The sequence below is a fragment of the Sylvia atricapilla genome, chromosome 5, assembly GCF_009819655.1.
Source record: "Sylvia atricapilla isolate bSylAtr1 chromosome 5, bSylAtr1.pri, whole genome shotgun sequence".
NCBI lineage: Eukaryota > Metazoa > Chordata > Aves > Passeriformes > Sylviidae > Sylvia > Sylvia atricapilla.
Genome location: NC_089144.1, coordinates 32,325,226 through 32,347,324, shown reverse-complemented (window position 1 = coordinate 32,347,324; position 22,099 = coordinate 32,325,226). Strand labels below are relative to the sequence as shown.

The 22,099-nt window shown below is 43.2% G+C and overlaps 1 protein-coding gene across 1 annotated transcript in view; it reads left to right on the top strand.

Moving 5' to 3' along the window:
- The first annotated feature begins 1,055 nt into the window (after positions 1 to 1,055).
- PPM1H (protein phosphatase, Mg2+/Mn2+ dependent 1H) overlaps positions 1,056 to 22,099 on the top strand; it is a 127,654-nt gene continuing 106,610 nt past the window's right edge. The window contains exon 1 of the mRNA XM_066319098.1: positions 1,056 to 1,306. Within this exon, the coding sequence (XP_066175195.1) occupies positions 1,071 to 1,306 (236 nt within the window). The 5' untranslated portion in view covers positions 1,056 to 1,070. The remainder of the gene's footprint in view (positions 1,307 to 22,099) is intronic.

Sequence of the window (22,099 nt, the reverse complement as noted above, 5' to 3'; positions counted from 1 at the left end):
GCACACCCAGATCGGCAACTATTCCACACATTTGGGTGACCACCACACGGTCACCAAAATGACCAAGACACCAAGAGACCTCCCTTTTTTTTTTTTTTTTTTTTTTTTTTTTTTTTTTTTTTTTTTTTTTTAATTGTGAAAAAGTATGACATGGTCTAAATTATACAACAAGGGAAGAAGGGGTTAAAGCATCTATGTCCGCAAATTTGAAGATTTTTGGGCCCGTCCTTTCACTTTTACTCCATGACAGCATCCTAAACGCCTGGCGGCGCGCAGAGGAGCCCGGGGGAGCCGCTCGGACACCGGGAGGCCGGCAGCGAGGCTCGCTTTCGGCCACTGTCCCATATTCTTTTTCCTAACAAATGGCTTCCTGGGGAAATTATCCTTGGCGCGTTTGAGCAGAAGGCAAGTAATCCCTCCGAGAGGGCGTCTTGTCCCGCAAGATCAGCGGGCTCTGCCGGGGCTGGGACGGCGCTGGCTCAGCCCAGGGGCAGCGGGGACAGCGCACTGAGGGCGGCGATCCCCAGCCCCGGTAATGGAACCCCGAGCGACTCCGAGGGCGCTGCCTCCCGGGCGGCTCATCGCGGCGGCGGCCGCGGGCACGACCGCGGGTCCCGGGCCGCATCGCGGCGGGCAGCCGGGGGCGGCCCCGCCGGGCCCAGGCCCCGCCCGCCGCGCACCTGCCGCGGGCCGGCCCCCGGCGCGGGTAGGCGGGCGGGGGCGGCGGCCGCCCGTGCCCGGCGTGTGCCAGGAGCCCGCCGGTGCCGCAGGAGGAGCAGGAAGCGCCGGGGCGAATCCAGCCGCGCTATCACATGACTCAGCAGCCGCCGCCGCCGGGCTGAGTTCGCCCAGCGCCGCGCCGGGAGGGGGAAACCTGCAATGAGGCCTCGGCCCCGCGGCTGCCCCTGAGCCCGCCGTCCTCTCGCCCGGCTCCGCGGGGCCCGGCGCCCCCACTGCGGGAAGGCGGCGGGCGCTGCCGGAGCCGCCCCCGCAGCGCTGCCCGCCGGCGCGCCCCGCTCCCCGCCCTGCGCGGCCGCCCCGGCGCTGCCGCCGCCGCCGGCGGGGGTACTATGCTCACGCGGGTGAAGTCCGCCGTGGCCAATTTCATGGGCGGCATCATGGCTGGCAGCGCGGGCGCCGACCACGGCAGCGGCGCGGACTTGCCCCTCCGCTTCCCCTACGGGAGACCCGAGTTCCTGGGACTGTCCCCGGACGAGGTGGAGTGCTCCGCCGACCACATCGCCCGCCCCATCCTCATCCTCAGCAAGGACACTCGGCGCCTGCCCTGGACCACGGGCTACGCGGAGTGAGTACGCCGCGGCGAGCAGGTGGAGCGCGGCCGAGCCCGCTGCCCGCGCTGCCCGGGCGCACCGGCGGCGGAGGGCGGCGATGCCGAGGCAGCCCCCGGCGGGGGCCGGCGCTGCCGGAGGCGGGGGAGCGCAGCCCCGGGCCTGCGCGGCGCCGCGGGCAGCGGGAGCGGCGGGGGAAGGTGCCGGGGGAGGGGAGCGGCGTACCCCGCGCCGTGTGTCCGGCCCTGGCCCTGGCTCCGTACCTCGGTGCCTCATTCCTGGGGGCCCGGGTATGAAGCTGCCCTTGAAAGTCCCCGCGGGAGTGGCCGCTACCTGGGTCGGCGAAGGATGGCCAGGGGCGGTACTGGGCTCCTCTGCCGTAGTGACGGCTCCGGGGGCGCAGGGGCCAAGGATGGGGAACCCGCCGGTGAACAGCAGTTTAGGTCCTTGACCCTGGAATAAAAAGGGATTTTGGTAGGAAGCCCGGTTTGGTTTGTGCGTTTGTAAATACTTCCCGCTGCCCATGAATGGTGAAATGTGTGCGGTTCGGAACTCCTTCCTGTGGACCCGACAGCCGTTGTGCTCGCTGATGGTGACTGGTCGCATATATCTCAAAGTGCTTCCCAGTTTGGGGAGGTGCTTGAGGACCACAAGCTCCAAACTGAAAGAAAAAAAAAATCCATTGGCTAGCCCCAAGCTGGGCTTTCCAAATGGTTTGTTGCCCTGACTCACTCATATAATGGTATTTACTTTAGAGGGTGTCTGATCAGGACCTGGTTGTAGCCTTGCCAGCCAGGCAAAAGGCAGTGTTCCTTTGGATTTATCCAGCTGGCAGTGGGAGTAGTTAGAGGCTAGGCATGTCCTTGCACTTGACGCCTTTATCGGTAGGCACGTTGTTTTCCTTGAGGATTCTGGGTGCAAGATTCAGTATTTGGTTTCTCTCTGTTTGTTCTTTCTGTGTTTGGTTTCTTTCTCTTACTGCTTCTAAGTCTTGAGCATGTCTGGCCATCCATGTTGCTACCAACTCAGCGATTACTGAAGTTACTAAATTAGCCCTTCCAGACTACGAGTTGTTTTGTATAGTCTCTGCAGACATACGTGAATTCCCAAAAAAGCTATTGCAAAAACTACAGTGAAGGCTTCACTTTGTTAATGAGCAATCACTAGCTGTATTTAAAAGGTTGTTACATCGTTGGGGGTGCTGAAGTGGGAGATTTAAAGGGAGATTTTAATGGGAGATTTAAAGAATTTTAGATTGGATTGTTCTCCTCAGATTAATAAAGAATTGAATAGGTTACTGAGCAAGTTCCCCATGAACTGTAAGAATAAATATTTAAAAGTAAACTCTAATTGTTCTGCCACTATAATAGTCCTTTAAAAAGCACTTCTTTACCAAAATAAGTACGCACTGCTATTTTCGGCTTAGGTGAAGTTCTGTGGCTTTAAGCAAGTAAGTGTAATTGCAATTTTGTGACAAAGTGGAAGGGAGGTTCTCTGGCTCCCAGGTCTGTGCAATCCCATGAGCTTCACCTGAGACTGTTGGAGCAGAAAAATGTGGATGCTGAAAAGTGAATGTTTCATTGACCCTGTTGATGAAACTTGATGAGAGTGTTTGAAGATAAAGTAAATGGCTCTGGTGGTCATGAAAGCAGAACATACCAGGATAGTTTTCATATACTTGTTGCTCTTCCCTCTTGAGCTTTGAGCAGCTTGGTTAACTGGGAGGCGTAAAAAAGTCACTAGCTTTTTCAGTTCCTGTTGGTATCTATGTGAAAAGCAGTTGCCCTTTTGCTTTGTCTCTGGTGGCTTTTTTGTTGCCTTTTTTTGTTTGTTTGTTTGTGTTTGGTTGGTTTCGATTTTTTTGTCTCATCCCTTTCTCTTGCAGTTACTGGCTCTAGTGCTGGTGGAGCAGATCTACCAGAAAGGTGGTACTTGTTCTAGAGAACTAGTGAATGTGTTACTACCCTCTTCCCAGAAGTGCGTATGTGATGCTCCAGAATTGGGGTTTACTGTAACCAGAAGATCTCAAAGCGTTCCCCGCAGAGAGGCTGAGAGGAAAGCAGTGCCACCAAGATTGCACTGTTTTCCAAAAGCAAATAAAAAAAGAATGAAGAAATAGTAGAAAATATGGACAAACTTGGATTTTGCCAAATATGCCCTTTTGTTGTTGTTATTTTACTCATACGGAGCTATTACCAGGCTTTCTGAAAATAATTGCAAGACTTGCTGGGAGATATGTGTTGAAACTGTGTTTTTCTTTTTAAACATGTTTGAGTTACATGGAGAAAAGAAATGAGAAAAGTACCAGGAAGATGAAATTACGATTTTACATATTCTGAAGTTTGTTGGCTTGGGGAAAGCAGGGAATAAAGTACTTTCATGCTATTATTTAGCATTTTGTTACCATCTATATTAAGGAAACTATCAGAACAATTGTTTACCTTTTGTTACAATACAAGTGAGCGCTTATAAGAATGTTAGGAGGAAGTGCAGCGTCCTCACAAGCAGCTTGTGATGTAACACAAAGGTCAACTGCTTAATTCACATTTTGCTAGTTTGCTTTGGAAGACATAAGAGAAGATGTGCCATACCTGCACTGTGCTGACGTGCAGCTTCCCTGAGCTATTGCCTTTTCTGTGTTTTCATGTTTTAGCAAGTCAGCAAAAGTGATTTCAGTGTTTTGTTGGTTGGGATGCCTATGGACACAGGGATTTTTACTTCCTGGAGCTAATGAGAGGTTTGTTGTTGACTTAGAAGGTGGAGATTTGGCCCAGAAGGTGTAAGGGGAGTGTGTGCCACCTGTACTGTGTCTGCCCTGATGTTGTGAGCCATTGCACAGCAGGGTTTGAGTCAGTGGATTTATGTTCCTCACCCGGCACCAGCATCTGTCTCACTATCTTTAGGAAGAGATTGTGGCTCTGAGAATAGGTCACCTGGAGGCTGAGCTTCAGGAAAGCATTTGTAATGTTTATGTTCTGTAGTTGTAAAACATGTCAGTTTACAGATGATACTGGAGTTCCTTGATGTTGTCACGCTGGTGTTTCATCCAAGCTGGAGAAGGCATTTTGGGGTTAGAGCTGGTTCCCATGCCAGACTGAAGCCATTTGTGTCTACAAAATACACGTTTTTTAGGGGGTTCTACTTGTTTCTTTGATTCGTGAGGATTAGTATTTCTTACTAAACAACATCTTGACCCTGTTGACTATTTCTTTTCCCTAACCTCTGTGTGGTATGGGCCTGTTGATCTGACTTATTCCCCGTGGAACAAGCATTTCTCCTCCACTCCACTTTCTTCCTCCTCTTGTACTGAACATTTTTTGTAACAGGTATTTTTGCAATATTGCTCATTAATTTCATATATTTTAACTTATTTTTTAAATTACCTGCTTAGCTCTGTGATATTATGTAGTGAAATGTAAATTAGCCTTTATTTTTTATTATTAACTTTCCTTCTTAATGGTGTGATCATTATGAAAAACGTGTAGGCAGGCAAATGAAATCCTCAGAAACATACTTGCTGCTGGGATAAAATATCATTGCTTCCTGACATTTTAGTGGGAATCCCACAGGGACTCAGCTCTCCTTAGTCAGTAAGCAGCCTAGAAGTTGTCTTCTGAAGTGGCTGTCCTGCTGTCTCTTCCTTGTATGGGGGCCCTGAGACCTTGAATTTCATTTCACCTCATACAAGATGGCAAAAGGCCATGTTTCAAAGAGATGTTCTTATACCACAGACGTTTGTCTAATGTTCATCAAGCTCCAGAGAACCAAATTCCACATCCAGTAAGCTTTTAAATTGTCTTTAAATGTATTGTTTTATTTAGAAATAAACTTTTCATTTTTGATCAACAGCATCCTTAGTTTTCTGCATGTGGTTAGCTGGCATGCATGACCCTGGGAGAGGGTAGTTGTTAACAAACGTTCTTTTAAGTCTGCCTTTAATCCAGAGGAGTAAGGAGATTTGCTGCTCTCTGAAAAGTTAAGTGATTTATTTGAATAAGGGAGGGATCCTGCCTCGCACTTTATTTATGTGTTGCCCTCCCTCTAGTCTGCAAGCAGTGTGCAAGCACTCCCAAGGCCACTGGGATCTCCTCTAAAGTTTCCCTGTCTGAGCTACAAGCTGGTTTTTGAGCTTCTGCTTGGATTGCCCTGTTACTGGGAGGGAAGTGTCGTCTTTGGTCCCTTCCTGTGCTGTTTTCAGTGTGTTGTGATCTCCTCCCTGCAGCACTGCTGATAAGCAGTCTCAGTGTTCAACTCTGAACGTAACTGGCAAACTAAAGGCAGTAGCAGAGAATATGTAATGTGAAATGACACAGATGATATTCACTGCATCTAAACTCTATCCAGAACATTATTTTTCACCTTTTCCTATTTTGCTTTATCTTCTTCTCTCTGTGAAGGTAGAGGATGAACAGGGTGGATCAGAGCCTTCCTCTCCTGGTTGAATTCCCTTGACTACATATGGCATGAAAAAATAAATGCTAAATTTGCAAATGACAAAGAACTAGCCTGCTGTTGGACTTGCAGAGAAACTGCAACAGCATTTTGTGGTAGGAAAACAAGCTTAGTTATTTTCCATCCATTTTGAATGTATATTCCTACAGTCCAGAATCCAGTACTGTAATTGCTTTTCTAAACTGTATGAATCCTGGGGATGGGACCATGGCTGGTTGCTTCTGTGTCACGTGCTTCTCTCTTTGCACTTGCCTTTCTGCCATCTCTTTGGAGAACTTCAGAAGGTACTATCAAATGCACTTAAGGGACAGGGGGAAAGATTTGATTGTATGTTGTCTGGGCCCTCATGCAAACGGCAATTTTTCCTCCCTTTTTATTTTTTTAAAAATTCTAAATGACACTTCAGATGCCTTTGCAGTTCCAAATTATAATAGGTTTTAAAAACTTGACTTTACTGGTATGTGTGTTTCTTGGCTTAAAAAGTCAATTTATTATCCCAGCAGTGGGTTTTGTTTGATGAGACAAAGTCCAGGCTGTTTTCCCATAATGTTACATTTTGGAGATACTCTGGTTTCTCTGCTCTGCAGGCCTGCAGTAGAAATTACATTTTCTCTGTGGTGTTGGTGGCTACTGACCCATAATGGATGTAGAGTTGTAGGTGAAGTATGATGACCATATCCTTCTACAGCATTATTACAGTGGCGAGTTGTTACAGTTCAGAATGAAGAGGGGGGCAGTTAATGGACATTTTCTCCTTCTCAAAGTACTGGATTTTTTTGTAAGGCTGATGATATTGCTTCATGTTTTCTCATGCTATGTTACTTAGTTTGTAGCAAATGAATGCACCTGAGAATTAACTGGAGGTTTTTATTAAAATATTTTCCAGCATTTTTCAGTGATCATAAATACTTTGGTGAGTTAAGATAACATAGAACTATTCTTCTACCGTTCATGTTCTGTCTAGACCAAACTGTTTATTCAAATGCTAAGCATTTTAATAATGTTATGGAGCAGGTGAAAGCTTGGCATGTCTGTGAGCTGAGGTAAGGCAAAACACAGAAAATGCTTATCCCAAATTGAATATTTTGATACTGGGAGAGGATAGCATAGGTCTTGCAACTGATTGCTTATTCTAATCCCCGTTGCTTCTTATTAATAGAAGGCAGTCCTGCTCCTGTGAATTGGAAGTGATAGTCTTTCTAACCCTCCCCTGGGAGCATGACTCAGACCCCATCGGTAAACACATTACTTGTGTGTTCTGTTTGGTACAAATTTCATGATGAGACTTGTGGGGAAAGGAATACTTTTTTTTTTTTTAATATTATTCTGTTTGGTTGTCAGGTTATGTGTACAGAAATACTGAATTACTTTCCTTTTAAACTTTTTTAAAAATTGTTTGCAATTCTCTTTGTCTAGATGAAAATACTTCCATTTATTCTTTTAATATATGTTAATAATATTGACATAAGAATGAGTAGGACCTGATGAATGAACTAAAAACTCAAGTCCCATACATGTAGCTAGAGACAACTGAACAGTCTTCCTCTGTGAATGAATTATTCTCCTATGCATATTATAATGTTAACTTTAATGTCTATTGCCTGGCTCTTGTTAAAGCCTGGGTTCATAAAAAACAGCCTACAGAAACCTCGTGATAATTTTAAGAGCTTCAAAAATCCCTTTCCTTGTGTAAGACCTTATGCTATAGCATCTAATATTTATGTAATGCCTCTGATCTGCCAAGTGCACTGCAAAGAATAATTTCAGAATAACCTTGGGGGAAAATGTACATATGTGTAAATGTACTGGTTCTTCCAAGTGAAAAAATGCAGCAGTGAGGATAAGTTTTGGCAAGAGATTTGATACGAATGTGGAGAATGAATCTCAAGTTTTAGGTTCTGTGTTTTGATGACACAGTTTTTTTTCAGTTGCGTACTTTTCTTTTCCTATGTGACCTCTGATTTCTTAGAACTTATGGGGTAAAAGGAAAAAAATAGAAAAAGGATAAAAATGTAAATTGTGCTCAGGTATTTTTAATACTATTTAAGTATTAAATTTAAAAGTATTAAATTAAAAAAATAAGTATTAAAAATTGCACAAATGTGATTCCTAATGGGACACGTATGAAATTCATCCCTCAAAGCTGTGTCATATTGCTAGTCCCTCAGAGACTTAAGGCTAGTGCTGTCACACTTGTTTCTGGAGGACTTGCTTGGGTGTGGTCCTAGCTTCTGACACCAGAGCATGACTGTGTCCTCCCAGGTAGCCTTCCTTTGGAGCCTTCTCTCTTGGCACGGGCGCAGTCAGCAGATGTTACCTGCAAACACTCCAGCTTTGTTCATTTGTCTCTCTTGCAGCTGCATCACTTGGGATAGGTGTAAGTGGGAATGGCTTGGCACAGTTATCATCATGGCATAAAGTAAACTGACAGGGCAGTGCCCCTCAGGGTGAACTGCTTTGAGCCTGTGAATGTGATCAAATGAAACATGCTCAGTTTGACCTTGAAAGGAAGCCCTGCTGCAAAGCACAGGTCATTCCTGTGATGGGATCTGTGTGCCACTTGAAAAAGAAATATGGTTTGTGGGTTTAGAGTTGGTTAAAGTCAGCTTTGTGAGCTGAATCCCAAATAAGACTTGGAGTGGGGGAGTGCTGTTAATGAATGCAGGGAGATAATTTAGGCAGAGCAGACATAGCTGCTTTGCTGTGGCACAGGGCTGGAGTAGGTGCTATATCTGTGATGGAGCAGCTTTTGCAAGGGAGATAGAGGCTTCTGAACTACATCTATCCTGGATCTTTATCCACTTCCCCTTGGATTTCTCTTCTGATTGAACTTGCTAAAATACAAGAGGTCCTATTGGACAGCAGCACTTTAACTGTGTTTTTTGTTTTCTCAAATGATTTTTTTCCTTCCTTCATCTTAAAGAGAAAGGTGACTTGTAAGAATTGGTTCCCATTTTGCCAGTTACATTTACTTGGTAGGGTATGTTTGGGATGTCCAGCTATAATACATGTGTTATCCAGAGTGGTTTCCTGGTCAGAGGTCAGGTAGAGTAGGTCACAGTTTCAAGTGCTGAGAGCACAAAACAGAGAGTGGAGCTGGCGAGAGAGCTCCCAGCTTGTGTTGAGCCACTACGCTCCTCAAATCCAACTGACATGGGGTGGAAGTTTCATTGCGTGATAATTAGAGAGTCCAGCAGGTAGGAGATGCCAGCAGGTCCACTAAAGCCTTTTGGCTTCTTCACTATCTCCCTCATCCAGCAGCACATTTGCTGTCTAGTAGATGCTGCCAGCTGTACTTGGGCTTCTAAGTGCCATGGTTGCTAAGTGGTTGATGCTGCATGAGCTGTTCAGTAGGTGAAGCTCATAAAATAGCTGGAGGCAGGTGTGATACCTCCTCCAAATACTGTATGTAAGGCAGATGTTTGTCTGAAGAATTCAACATTCTCCAAATAAATACTGTGCACAGTATTTCGTTGGGGAAAGCAGTGCTAGGGTAAAGCCGGCCAAAGGGATGTCTGTGATTCTTGATCACATCATGGTTTAATTGCTGGAGTCTGAGTGGGGGAAGGATAAAAATAACACCAAGCTAAAGCAGTCAACATTAGCAAGTGCAGTAGATAGTGCAGGAACATTATATTCTATATTCAACACAGTGAGGCTTAAGGGGGAGAGAATCTCTGAGGGAGTTTAGAGCTGCTTGAGGTAGAGGGCTATGGGCAGTGCTGTGTCTGCAGAGAACCTCCAGCTTGATAGAACTGAAAATCTTGTGTGGCCCAAATCTTGTGGGGACCTTAATGCACCATCTCCAAGACAAGCAGGAGTTGAATGGGTCTGGTTCCCCAAGATCAGGTCAGTCTCTCCCTCCTTTGGTGTGGGAAGATGTCTGTCCATCACTGTCACTTGTCACAGTGCCAGCTTGTTTTCAGCTCTGTGAATGATGTCAGGTCCTGTAGGCTCTGCACTTTTCCCTCTTATGAGAGCAGGTCTGAGGTCCAGGTGGTGACTGTCACTTAAAGGTGAATAACCATTTCTATTTTTTTCCCCTCCCTCTTTCTTCTTTCTAAAGTGCTACCCTAAGGTGTAGTTGATCTTGACTGATTGTTTTGATGCCATTCAGGCTCTTTTGCAGGCAGCAATAATGACACTGAAACTGTGATCCGAGACAGCCAGCTTTGCCTGATTTCAGGAAGAAAAGGTGGAGGAGGAAGAGTAGAAGACCACATGCTGTTGCCTTTATGCTTTCCATGGTGGTATTCTGCTACAATAAGGGGAGCTTTGATTGCATCTGGTGTCCTGCGTACCACTGCTACAGAAATACTGTGGCAAAATGTCCTTGGACTGTGAGATTGGCCCTGTATAGGCACAGCTCTGTTTCCAAAGTCTTTGCAGTTATTTTCTTCTTTTATTTCATCTGCTGGTCCCATATCTAAGTGCCTTTTGTGCTGTCCTCTCTGTGTATCTACTCCATTGCATAAAGGTACAGACAAGAGGTGAGTTCTTTCCTCCTCTCTGCTCCCCACTGTGAGCCCTTCTGGACTTCCCTGATTTATTTCTCTGTCCTTTGTGTCCTGTTATGATAATTTCTGCTTTCCAAACTCCCTGCAAGGAGCGAAAAAGATCCAGCTCCAGCCAAGTTCTTCAGCAGATCCTTTTTTTTTCCCTGCCAACATTGATTCATTCAGGCCAAGTATGATTTTTCTATCTTTAGGTACGTGTTAGAGACCTCCTCAGAAACAGATGATGCGTAGTGCATGTTTGTAATGCTGTAAAATATCTGTCAGTCATAACTAACATTCTGGTCCCTGGTGGAGTTTTACTTTGGAGGTGGGACTGAGGACACATCTCCAGCTCTTATAACTTTAGCAGTGCTCCATTTTGTGCAGAAGTCTTGTGAAGAGACAAGTTACCTTGCTGTTGATCAGAGATCCCTGACGTGGCAGGTCACCATGTTAACCCATCAGTTTTGTTAGGTTTTGAAACAGTTTGAGGGAAAGGTGGGTTTGGCCAACATTTCCTCTCCCCCCTGCCAACTAAGTGCCACTAATATGTTTTACAATTATTATTCTTTTCTTTTCCCCTTCTCTCTCAAGGGAAGTTGTTTTTTTTATTGTTGGTTGTGGGCATTTTTCTTTTTGATTCGTTGTGTCTGCTGCCTGTCTGGGGAGGAGAGGGCAAGAAACTGTGAAACTTAATAATAGGCAGCAACCCTTTTCTCTCTGGTTGGGAAGAGCAGCCCTTAAATTGATTCGGGCCCAGCCATTTTAAATGAGAGCAGCGTCCTTCTTCAGCAGGTTCAGGGCGATCAGTTTCAAAGGCAATCCACAATCCTGTGTTCAGACTCCTGTGCCTGCCTTGCTGACCAAGCCCATGGAGCAGCTGAACAGCTCTGCTCCTCCCTTGGCTTCAGTGGCCGCGGGGGAGAGCTTTGTGCCTCTCCCTCTGTCCCGCTGTTAATTCCATGGCTCCAGGTCTGTGCAAGTCCCTTGGCAGGCTGAGTGAGGGTCTTGGATTTTTTTTTTTTGTTCATCAGTATGGGGTGCTTTGCAGAAGCCAGTGCAGTAAAGCAGGAGTCCTTAAATTGCTGGTTGCGTGTTTTAAAACCTCATTTTGAAGACAGTACTTTTTCTTCTGAATTTGTATTAGGAATCTTTGTTTCATGAATGAATGCTAAAATTTGGAATTGCAACTAGATTCATCTCAACTAGTTTTTGTTTCTCTTTGCTGACCTTATTTGTAGGTGTCTTGACTAAGAAAGATCAAATCCTTGAAAAAAAATGGGAGAAAAAGAAAACCTTCTAATTTCCTGAGTTCAAACTTGCAACGTTTATCCTTTAGAAAGTTTAAAAGTTGTACAGTGGAACCTTGCATTGTATTTTTGGTGCCATAGGGGGTGGAGTATGGCTTTCAATTTTGGTATTTGGAAATGGAAAACAATAATAATAAAGCTAACCTCAGTGATTATTGCCGCTTATGTCATAACAAAGGTCAAAGTTTTATGTAAGTTTGGTTTGAGTGACATACATTTTGAAGAATGTAAGTAGAAAATTTTCTTCCCTTCTTTTTTTTCCCCTTCGAACAAGAAAAAAAAATAGTTGTTTTTCAGCTCTTTTCATGAGTAATTTGAAGATTAGAACTTAGCCATACATGCTCTCAACCATAATGCTGGAATTGATACGGCATTAAAACGAACACATGCTCATCAGCATCAGTCTTGGAGGGCAATTCCCTCTCCCTTGCTTTGTCACTGCTCTCATTAATCACATCTGCAGACCTGGGCTTTCAGTTCATTTTGTTGTTCTTCTTAATAAACTTTAAAATTAATGTCTTCAGAGCCCTTAAAAAAAAATCTAGATGGCAACTTCTTCAGGCTGTGGCTCCCTCTAGGCTTCTTCTCAATGTCATTTTAAGGTCTATCTCTTTCTGGTAGTGCAAAGCCAGGAATTACAGTCCAGTTAGGTCTTTTGGCAACCTCTTCAGAATAATCCCTGAAAATCCTGGGTCTGTGGATGGTAATTCTATTAGCTGTTCAGCAAGCTGAGTCTGGAAGAATGCAGCTGGTGTGTGGGAATGTGGGAAGTTCCCTATATCTGCCTTTAATCCTGCTTTTAAAGGAGAAAAAAATTATAGGCTAATGTGATTAGCTCTAATTCCATTCTTGCTTGGTTTTAGAGATTCCTAAATCACAAGCTAGTTCTGTGAAGTGCTTGCATAGTGGGGAAGAAGGCACTATTTTGGTAACTTGGCTCATCTGTCTTTTGAAAAAGCATTAGAATCAAGAGAAGAAACTCTCATAGCCAGCAGTAAATTTCTAGTTCTTGCTGCACAGCATAATACAGAAATCTGAAAGTAAGAGCATGTAAATGTAAAGAGGGAATGAGCATAATACTTTCAGGTGTGTGTGCATAAACATGGGCACTGCACATGGTTCTTCAGGGCTTTGCAGCCCAGAGGTTTGTGTTGGGATTGTGTTATCGGCTGATACGTGACAGCTGCTGCTGGGACTGGTGATATGGCTGGTTTAACGCAGACCAGGGGGACAGCTGTCACTAATAAAAGCTACAGCTCCTACCTGAAGTTAAAGATCTGGAGATCTTTTTTCCCCCTTGAGGCACATCGTTTTCTTTTTAGTGCTGAGGGAATGAGAGGATGGACTTGTGTGGGAGTGCCAATGTGAACTGTTAGAAATGCTGTTGAGGGGCAGAAGCAGAAGCCCCCATGACAAGAGTGGAGCATGCTGTGCCCTGTGCCAGTGTGAGCATGGACAGCACACTGCTCTGGGGACAGAGGGCAGCACCCTCTTGTGTGAAAGGCAAAATACAACCTGAGTGCATTAGTTGTCCTTAAAGGTGCTATGCTCTTTATGGCCATCATTTAGGGAGAAGGAAGTGTCACCCTCAGCAGCTCAGCCTGCTTTCTATTTCCATGGGAAACAAGGGAGAAGGCAGGGAAATACCTTATTTGTGTCTTGTCTGGTTGTTGGAGAATTCAAAATAAGTGTGCCTAGTCTTGAAGTCAAATACTGCCTGAACCCTCTGTAGTGAAGAGCTCTGTCAAGGATGAGGTCAAAAGACTTGACTTGTTGCTTTTTTTGGTCAAGCAGCAAATGTGAGATTCTTCAGTTTAGAGAAATTGTGTGAATTGAGGCTTTTCCTTGACTTCCTGTCAGGTTCCCCCTCCTCTCATGTCCTCTTGCCAATGTGGCAGCAGTGACACTGGGGCAGGGAGGTCCTGGAGGCAGCTTTCCCCAGAATCCCAGGGAAGAGTGTGCAGGCGCTGCTGGAAGGGTGTCTGGCCAAGCTGCTTGGTTCTGTTCCTAAGGAATTGCAAGGGGAGAGCAAATTCACTGAAAAGGAGTATTATTCACTCCCATCTCCTGTGTTGAGTTGCCTCAAGTGTTGATCTTGTTACAATAGTTCAAATGCTTGGGAGAGATGATGCTGTAGCAATAGAATGTTACAATACTAATCCTATAAATTTACACAGGTACCTGTTCTGAAGATACAGTTACGATCAAAGCAGGATGTGATAGTAGAAGATAGGTTACCTCTAGAAAGTATACATTTAAAACACATTGAGACTGTGTTCACCCTTAATTATAGGCAGAGCTAAAGAGGAGTAATGACTGAAAAAAAAAAAGTAGGGGACATAGAGGAGTTTAAAAAGGGGAACAAAATTGAAGCCTAAAAAGCCAGGAGAGAGCACTGAAGGCAAGCTGAATGTTTTTGTGTTGGGCGAGAGGTTTAACAGGAGTAGACGTCCCTATGACAGAAAATGAAAGGCTGTAAACAGCAGTAAAGATAATGCTTATCTGTGTCACTTAGAGTATATAGGCAGAATTCATTGCATGAGGACATTCTGAAGAAGTCTGTTAAAGATGTAATTCAGAGTCTCCTGTTTCAGGAAGCCACAAGGCCCTGGATTAAAGGTATTTGAAGTTAAAGACGGGTATCTTGAAAACCTAAATTCTTCCCCTACTCTTCTTTTTTCTTTGAAATAGAGAACTTTTTCATGTTTGCTGCATGACAGGTGTCTACTGGGCATTAAGGAGATTGCTCTGCCATGGTTGGGTTCATTCCTGAAATCACCTCTTTCTTCTCTCATTCCCACCTGTGCAGCAGAAAGCAGTGCAATTAGTAGGGCATAAACTGAGCTGCTGAGAAAATTCTTCCAGAAGTTGATTATTGTTGTTGTTTGGAATGATAATCCAGAGTGTTTTGGTTTAACCGTGGTCAGCAGTTAAGTCCCAGGAGATGTACAGTCACTCCTCCACAATGGGACTTGGAACAGAATCATAAGGGTAAAAGTGAGAAAGCTCATGGGTTAAGATAAAGACAGTTTCATAGGTAAGGCAAAAGCTGCACATGCAAGACAAGCAAAACAAGGAATTCATTCACCACTTCCCATGGGCAGGCAGGTGTTCAGCCATGAAATGTCCCTGCCTTCCTTCTTCTTAGGCCCAACTTTTATTGCCAGCATGATGCCATATGGTATGGAATATCCCTTTGATCAGTTGGAGTCAGCTGTCTTGGCTCTGCTCCCTCCCAGTTCCTTGTGCACCCCCAAGCCATTCACTTGTGGGATGGAGTGAGAAAGCAGAAAGGTTGCTTTGATGCTGTGTAAGCCCTACTCTGCCATAATCAAAGCATCTCTATATTTCCAACCCTGTTTCTAGCACAGTTCTGAAACAGAGCCCCACACAAGCTGCTATGAAGAATTTTAACTCTATCCCAGGCAAGACCAGTACACAGAGGAAATACCAAAAGGTAGGAGAGGGCCCTTCCATGGAGACTGCAACAAAACAAAAGTGGCCACACAAACTACCAAAAGTGGTGTGTAGTTTTTCTGCATGGGGAGAAATTCCTTTAAAAAAGAAAAAAGCTCTTTTAATGGTGGGCAGTATTTTCATTTTAGAAGTGTATATTTAAACGTTGCAGGAGGCAATTATTTTTGTTCAAAGATGAATGTGCTTACTTTATGGTATTCCAGAGTAAGAACTTTTCCCCAGAAAAGAATTGAGGAAGGCTACCTCAGCTCCTCAGAAGCATCACAGATGCTGTGGAGCTCTATACTGCTTTCCCCAGTGTTGCAAGATTACTGTTTGAAAAAGACTTCACAAAAGTCAAGTGTACATCCTGCTACAGTGAACAAGCCAGCATTGTTTCAGGCAGGTTACAAGGCATGACAGGTCTGTGATTAGTGAATGGATTAGTCATAAATAATCATTGAACAAATAGCTCAGTCTGGGGGAGTGGCAAGGTGGTGGTAACTGAAAATAAGAATGGAATCTGAAAACTCTTTCCCTTGTGAGGCCTTTAACAAGACTTGGAGAAACTAAAGTATTGACAAGGAAGTAGCTATACTCTCAAGGAATTACAAAAGGTGGGATTTGTTTTCTGTGCAGAGAAAGGCACTTGCAGTAGTGTGTCACAGTGCAGTCAGTGAGGGACCTGAGTCACATATGGAGCTATTGTAGCATTTTGCCGGAGAGCTTATCTTAACCAAAGTTAAAAGCATGTTAGGAATCTGTGGAAAGAGATGAGAGTTTTCATATATGAGGCACAAAATAAGCTTTTTTGGGAATGCTCCTGCTGGAACTTCTTCATAAGCTATTGTTCTGTGTCTGAAACAGGGAAAAATGCATTATGCGTATCTGCAGGTCAGCACTCATCCAGTATTGGTCGGCAAAGTAAACCTGGTAAACTCTGCAAATTTAGCTAATTAAATGTGCATCTGTGGGGCTGTGGGAAGAAGTGTGATTGGAGGCTCAAAATGAAGGTGAAAGAGTTCCAACTTGTTTTAGGAAACTATGTGAAATCTGAACAATAACTTGAAGTGTTAGAAATAATATACTTCCAGGTAGCTGGGTAAGCTGTTTGTACCCTTGATCAACTTTGGATGGGTTGTAGGAAAGGTCCTCCCTGTTGCCTGTGTCTGTTCACCTTATGCTCTGCTGCCCAGAGATGCAGAGGTATAAAAGCTTTCATTTTGCAACAGTGATGTTACTATTGTAGCTTGATTGTGAACAAGGAGGCCAGTGATTGCATGGGTGTGGAGTGAGAACTTGATCTGTCTGTGGTGGTCTGCAGCTGATGGGAAGGATATGCTACAGAAAGCATTGACTTCTCACAATCTCTCCATGAGCTGTGTAGGAGGTGTTCAGATCTTCTGAAGAAGGAGGTGAAGCGGGTGATGTGACTGAAAAGCTGACTTCTCTCTCTCTTGTCCCCCATATTTCATGGATGCAGTTCCTGTTACAAAAGAGTGAAGTATGTCCATTGAATGGCAGAGTAGTCTGACGATGTAGCTAAAGAAATGTTTCCACTCACCTAGCTGTGAATAGGACCTTGGTCTAGAAATCTGAACACAAGAATTTGACAACTTTTTGAAGTCTAGGACCATTACTAGTGTTCCCTTGTTGCAAACAGGGGCTTCCTGTGTGAGCAGCTGCCTTAGCTGGTGTTAGCAGCTGAGGAATGTACACCACGGCTGAGAGTATAGATTTCATCTGTACGTGTTGGTAAGGACCTATTAGATGATGTTTTGAAAAAAAGCGTTTTAGACAGGTTTTTAAAGAAAACAAAACCCTGGTCTTTGTCTGAAACAAAGCTTTTCCTTATTCAGTGTGCCCAGCAGGCACTGATTGTGTTCTGAAAGTGTTTTGTTTTCTTTTGCATATTACTTTCCTTTGGCCCTTCCCATGAAATTGCTCCTGTGAAGTCTCATGCTGTTTGTTTGTAACAGTTGAATAAAATTGACAACTTCTAATTATATCTAAGAGTGCTGCCACTTGACTCAAGTACTATATGAGATAAAAAAACCGTGTTGCTCTATTTTTCAGCTGGTCTCATCTTGTAGTGTGACAGGTATATTATGTGTATAATGTTGATCATTATTCCTTTTTATTTGTTATGTGGCCAACCAACATGAAATGGAAGAGTTCTGTCTAAAGAGGTACAATATTGCTTTCCTGAGCCAGCTTGTAGTCTGTGATGCCCAGTGTGGCTGTGCTGTCCATTTCACCTTTGGAGCATTAGGGGACAAGGAAGTTCTCATCATGCTTTGATTTCTTGGACCTTGTCAAATTACTGAGGTTTGACCACAGAGCAAGAAATTCTTATCCCCAGAACTAGCAGGCATCTGAAACAGTAGCGAAATGTTATATGCAACTGGTGTTGCACTCACCTTAAACTCACATTCCTTTTCTGCCCTTAGTTCTTGAGCCATCAGAATACCATCGGTCTTACCAAAATCCTTGTAAGGAACAAACTCCCAATGCACTAAACCAAAACCAAAAAAAGTAAAACAACGGCAGCAAAACTCACCCACACAACAACAACAACAACAAAATCAGAGCTGTGCTAGAATAGAATCAGAGAATCGTGGAATGGTTTGTGTTGAAAGAGACCTTAACGATCATCCAGTTCCACCCCCTCGCCCTGTGTGGAGACAACACTTTTTCTAGTAAGTGCTTTGGAGGGTAGAGCTGTAGGAATTTTGAAATTTACATATGTTTTGAATATAGTAGACTCTGTCCAGAGCAGTAGGGATTGTGTGGGTGACTCTGCACCCAGACACTGCTCCAGACAGATGGTGAAGGGTTGGAACACTATTTTCATATCTTCCTGGCCATGATTTTTCTCAGATACTTTAAAACAAATCCCCCCAAAATCCAGAACAAAACAAAGAAAAATCTCGTAAAAAAATGGATCTGAGAAATCAAACTTACTGTAACTCTTCTGGATATGCATAATGGAAAAAAACTAGAGATACACATATGCATAATGGTAGGGATATCCCTAGATAAGTATGATGGCTTTATGGCCTGAGTTGTAATTATACTCTGCTCTCTTTCTTTGCCCCCCTTCATTCCTAGTCTGCCCTTGCATCATCTCACCAACTAGAGCTCTTCTTGTCTGATGAGGTGTCCTATGTTCTACCAGCACTTTGGGTTTTTTTATGGTTTATCTGTATGTAATTAGAAGTTTTCTGCATTTGTTAATTTCTGAAGAAGTTTCTATATACTTTGGGGAAAGCATCAAGCAAAGTTTGAGCTCTGTCAGCTATTCTAATAAAAGATGCTGTTGCTCTCTGGAGACCTGATCTCCCTAATGTTATTTTGATAATGGGTTATTTTAAGCCACAGTCAAAAGCAAAATAACCCCCAAATTTGATTGTTAAAAGAAACACATGTCACAGACTTACGGTAAGTCTCTTGGGAAAAAGCCAATAAGATTAAATGCTGTCTGTGAACTCCCAGATGGTGAAGCTAGCAAAAGATTACACTTAAAGATTGTGTGAAACCCTCCTAGTCACTGAGAAAGAGTTATAATATGTGGGATGCCTGAGAAATATTAAAACAATTATTTGCATAACACTGACTTCCATCATCAAATATAATTGCCATATCTTCAAGTTTTAATAATCCTTATTTTTCTGCATCTTTTAGATCCTGTTAAAACCATCAGGATTTCCTGATTTCAGAATAGAGTGGTATTTGTTGACAGTCCAATCCTAGTGTGGCTTTTATAGATTTTGCTACAAAAAGAAAATGGCTATTTTCCCCTCTTATTTCCATTTCAGAGTCTGTTTCCAACCATTGCTACTGTGCCTTCTGTTTTAATCAGGACCTGGCAGAGGGATGGGAAGTGTGGGAGGACAGGCAATTGATGTTTAATCCTTCATATGATTTCTAATTTATACTAGGGCTGATTATACATGCATCTAGAGCAAATAGATGCACATGCATATGCTAAATAGAGATACATTATGATTTTCTTGCTACAAACAGTGTATCATCATCCAAGGCCTTGTGGTTTGGGCCTGGTAAAATTCCTTATTATGTATTTTCACTTCTTCACTGTTCTTGCAGATCGGAAAACCTTGATAACAATTCAGTGCTTGAGAAGTCTTGTTTCTTATAAGATTTTCTCAAACTGTCACTTCTTAGATCACAATTGGGCCTTTTTTTATACTGAGTAATTAAAAATACTGCATAAACTACAGAATTCCCTTAAGTGGTTGTGATAATTGAGTGGCTGTGATAATTCAGTGATTGAGTGATCATTTTGTGTGAAGGCTGCAATATATCTAATGCTTTGTTTAAAAACTAAATACAAACCCTTGCAGTGTTGTGAAGGCAAGAACAGTGCTGCTGCATTGTTACAGGGCTCAATTTGGCCCTTTTATCTCTTTGGTCCACATAGGCAGGGTATCTGTTTTGCAGAATTTCCCATTACTCCAGGACTGAAAGCTTGGACAAGTCTCATAGCTGGCCCCTAAGGGTACTTTACAGGCTCCCTGGCACCCTGGTGGCATTTGTCAGCAGTGAGGAGTGCTGTGGGGAGAGTTTCATGCAGTTCTTTTGTTTGAGGTAAAGGTTTCTTGTTTTTCTCTTTGATACATAAAGAAAAAGGTAAAAAGAAATTTCTCTATCTTCATATCATACTCTGTATCTGTGATGACTATGAGTTATTTCTGTATTATTGAGCGTTTCCTGCACTGGTAATTACTGGTGTGTAGCATGCTGCCAAATGGTTTTATAAATCTGCAGAGACTGCAGCAAGCACGGGAAGTCTATTAAAATAACACTGACTTTTGATTTACAGGGTTTCTCTCAAATTTTGAAATTTCTGTGCTGCAGAGCACAGACACAGTGCTTACAACTATATACTGCATTTTGAGGTCACCTTGACAAAATCTGAGGTGGCTATTGCACTTCTTGGGATGAGAGAGGAAAACTACAGGGATAGACCCGATGGGAGTGGAGGCAAGTCACTTCCAGTGGAGACCTTTCCACTCTCTCAAAGCATGAAGTTAACAAGCTGGTGTGATTTGAAAGAGGAGAGAGCAGAAGAGGAGACAATGCAGAAGGTTTTAGAGGTTAATCATGCCTTGGCATAAGTGGGCAGAGCTGAAGGCTTTGGGGTTTTGATAACTTGAGCCTTGCTTTTAAGATGAGGTGAAAAGACCCACTGTGCTATATGGGCAACTTGACCATATCTCTCTGATGTCTCTCTAACGTGCCCCAAAGTGCAGGGTGAATAAGGTTTTATCTCTGCGTATCACGTTGCATGGCCACTGGGTGATGTTTTGGTGCCAGTACCCTTTAAAGAATGTTAGAAAAGCTGCAGGGTGAAGAAGGGGGCTCTGGAAGTTATTCCAAAGACTAAGAAAGCATCTTAGAGCAGGAGACGTGGATGTAACCTATCTGGTTGAAAGAAAAAAAAAAAAGGTTGAGAAATGAACTGATTAGATCTATGAAAATATTCATGGGGAAAAAAGGAACTCTTTTGTCTACTGAAGAAAAGCAGAAAAAGAGCTGCGGCCTGGAAGGTAGAACTGTTAATTCAAATGAAAAATGAAGCTCAAATCTTTCGTGAGTTGGTGGGTAATTCAATGTTCCATCAGGGAAATTAGTGAAGCTCCTATCTTTGCTCCAAACTTTTGTGTGAACACATCAGAGACACCAAAATACTTGTAGAAACACAAATGACTGACGTTGAGACTGAGATATTTCAATCACACATAAGGATCTGTGGTACATCAGTGGTCAGACTAGATAATTAACTTTTCTGGCTTCAGGACTTACAAGTATACTTTTCAGAATACTTGTACTTTCATTGCAGTTGGGTATACTGGTTATAGCACTTGGCTACAGTTTTTAATATGTAACTACCTGATGGTGCTTACACTGCTCTGATCAGAGATTGTGACAGCCTTATTATAGCTGTGGAGACGCTCTGCACTTTCACCCATGTAGAAAACATTATCTTGGCTGGGGTTGTAATTAAGCAGGTAGCCAATTAGCTGAGCAGTGACTGAATTCCCAGATGCTGCGTGTGCATACAAAATAGATCTGCTAGGTAGTGCTCACGTGGTGACAGAGCTGAAAAAGCCTGTGCTGTGGGATAGCCTCAGGGAAGCAGCTGGGGAGTGATGTGGTGACAGTGACATTTGGAGTGTTGCCCCTTGCAAGGGTGAAGCCTTCTCACTTCACAGGAGCAGCAACCCACGGTTTCAAACTTATAAGGCTGAAATTTAAAAGTGGATCTTGTAGGTCGTTTCTCACAGTTGCTCTCTAAAATACCCAAAAAAGCATTCTGTGAAAGCCCATCTTTGGTAGTTTACAGTCTTGAAAAAGCCTCATTTTAATTAGGGAGTGCCTGTACTTGGAGCATTTGTATTTCTGCTGGGTTATTTACTGTATGGTCACATTTACCCTAGTGCTGCTTTGACTGCTAGATTACTTTTATTTTGATTAATTCTGATTAATTAAAGGCAAGCTTTTGCGTCACCACATTTCCTTTTCCATTTGATTTAATTTTATTCAGCCCCCAAGGAGTTAGAAAATTTCTATCTATGAGCTTTCTGCAGTATCTACATAAATACTTAATTGTGAGGCAACTGCATTAATGGAATTTATTGTTCCTTATATGAGCTTAATGTTTACATGTCATTTCATAACACAGGCAGTGAAAAGAAAAGCCTGCTAAATTTCCCACACACAGAATGTAATGCCTCTTTGTCAGAAACACTGTAGGGGTTTCTGTGTGTCTGTCTCCCTCTCTAAATATATCTGTGTAAGCGTTAGAATATATTTATAGATACATATCTGCGTTTGTAAATATTTGTGTATTTGTGTGTGTTTTAGAATAAGCTTCCATTAAGATATGACAGACCATGTGAATCAGCTATTTGAGACCTCATGTGCAGAAACCTTTCAGGACAGCTGGTTCAAGGCAGGGCTGACATTTTAACTTGCCTGCTCTGCTTGGTCTTACCTTTATGCTGTAATTGTTAAGAGTAGTTATTTTCTTTACCAGTCTCTTTCTTTCCATTATCTAATTCTAGATTACCAG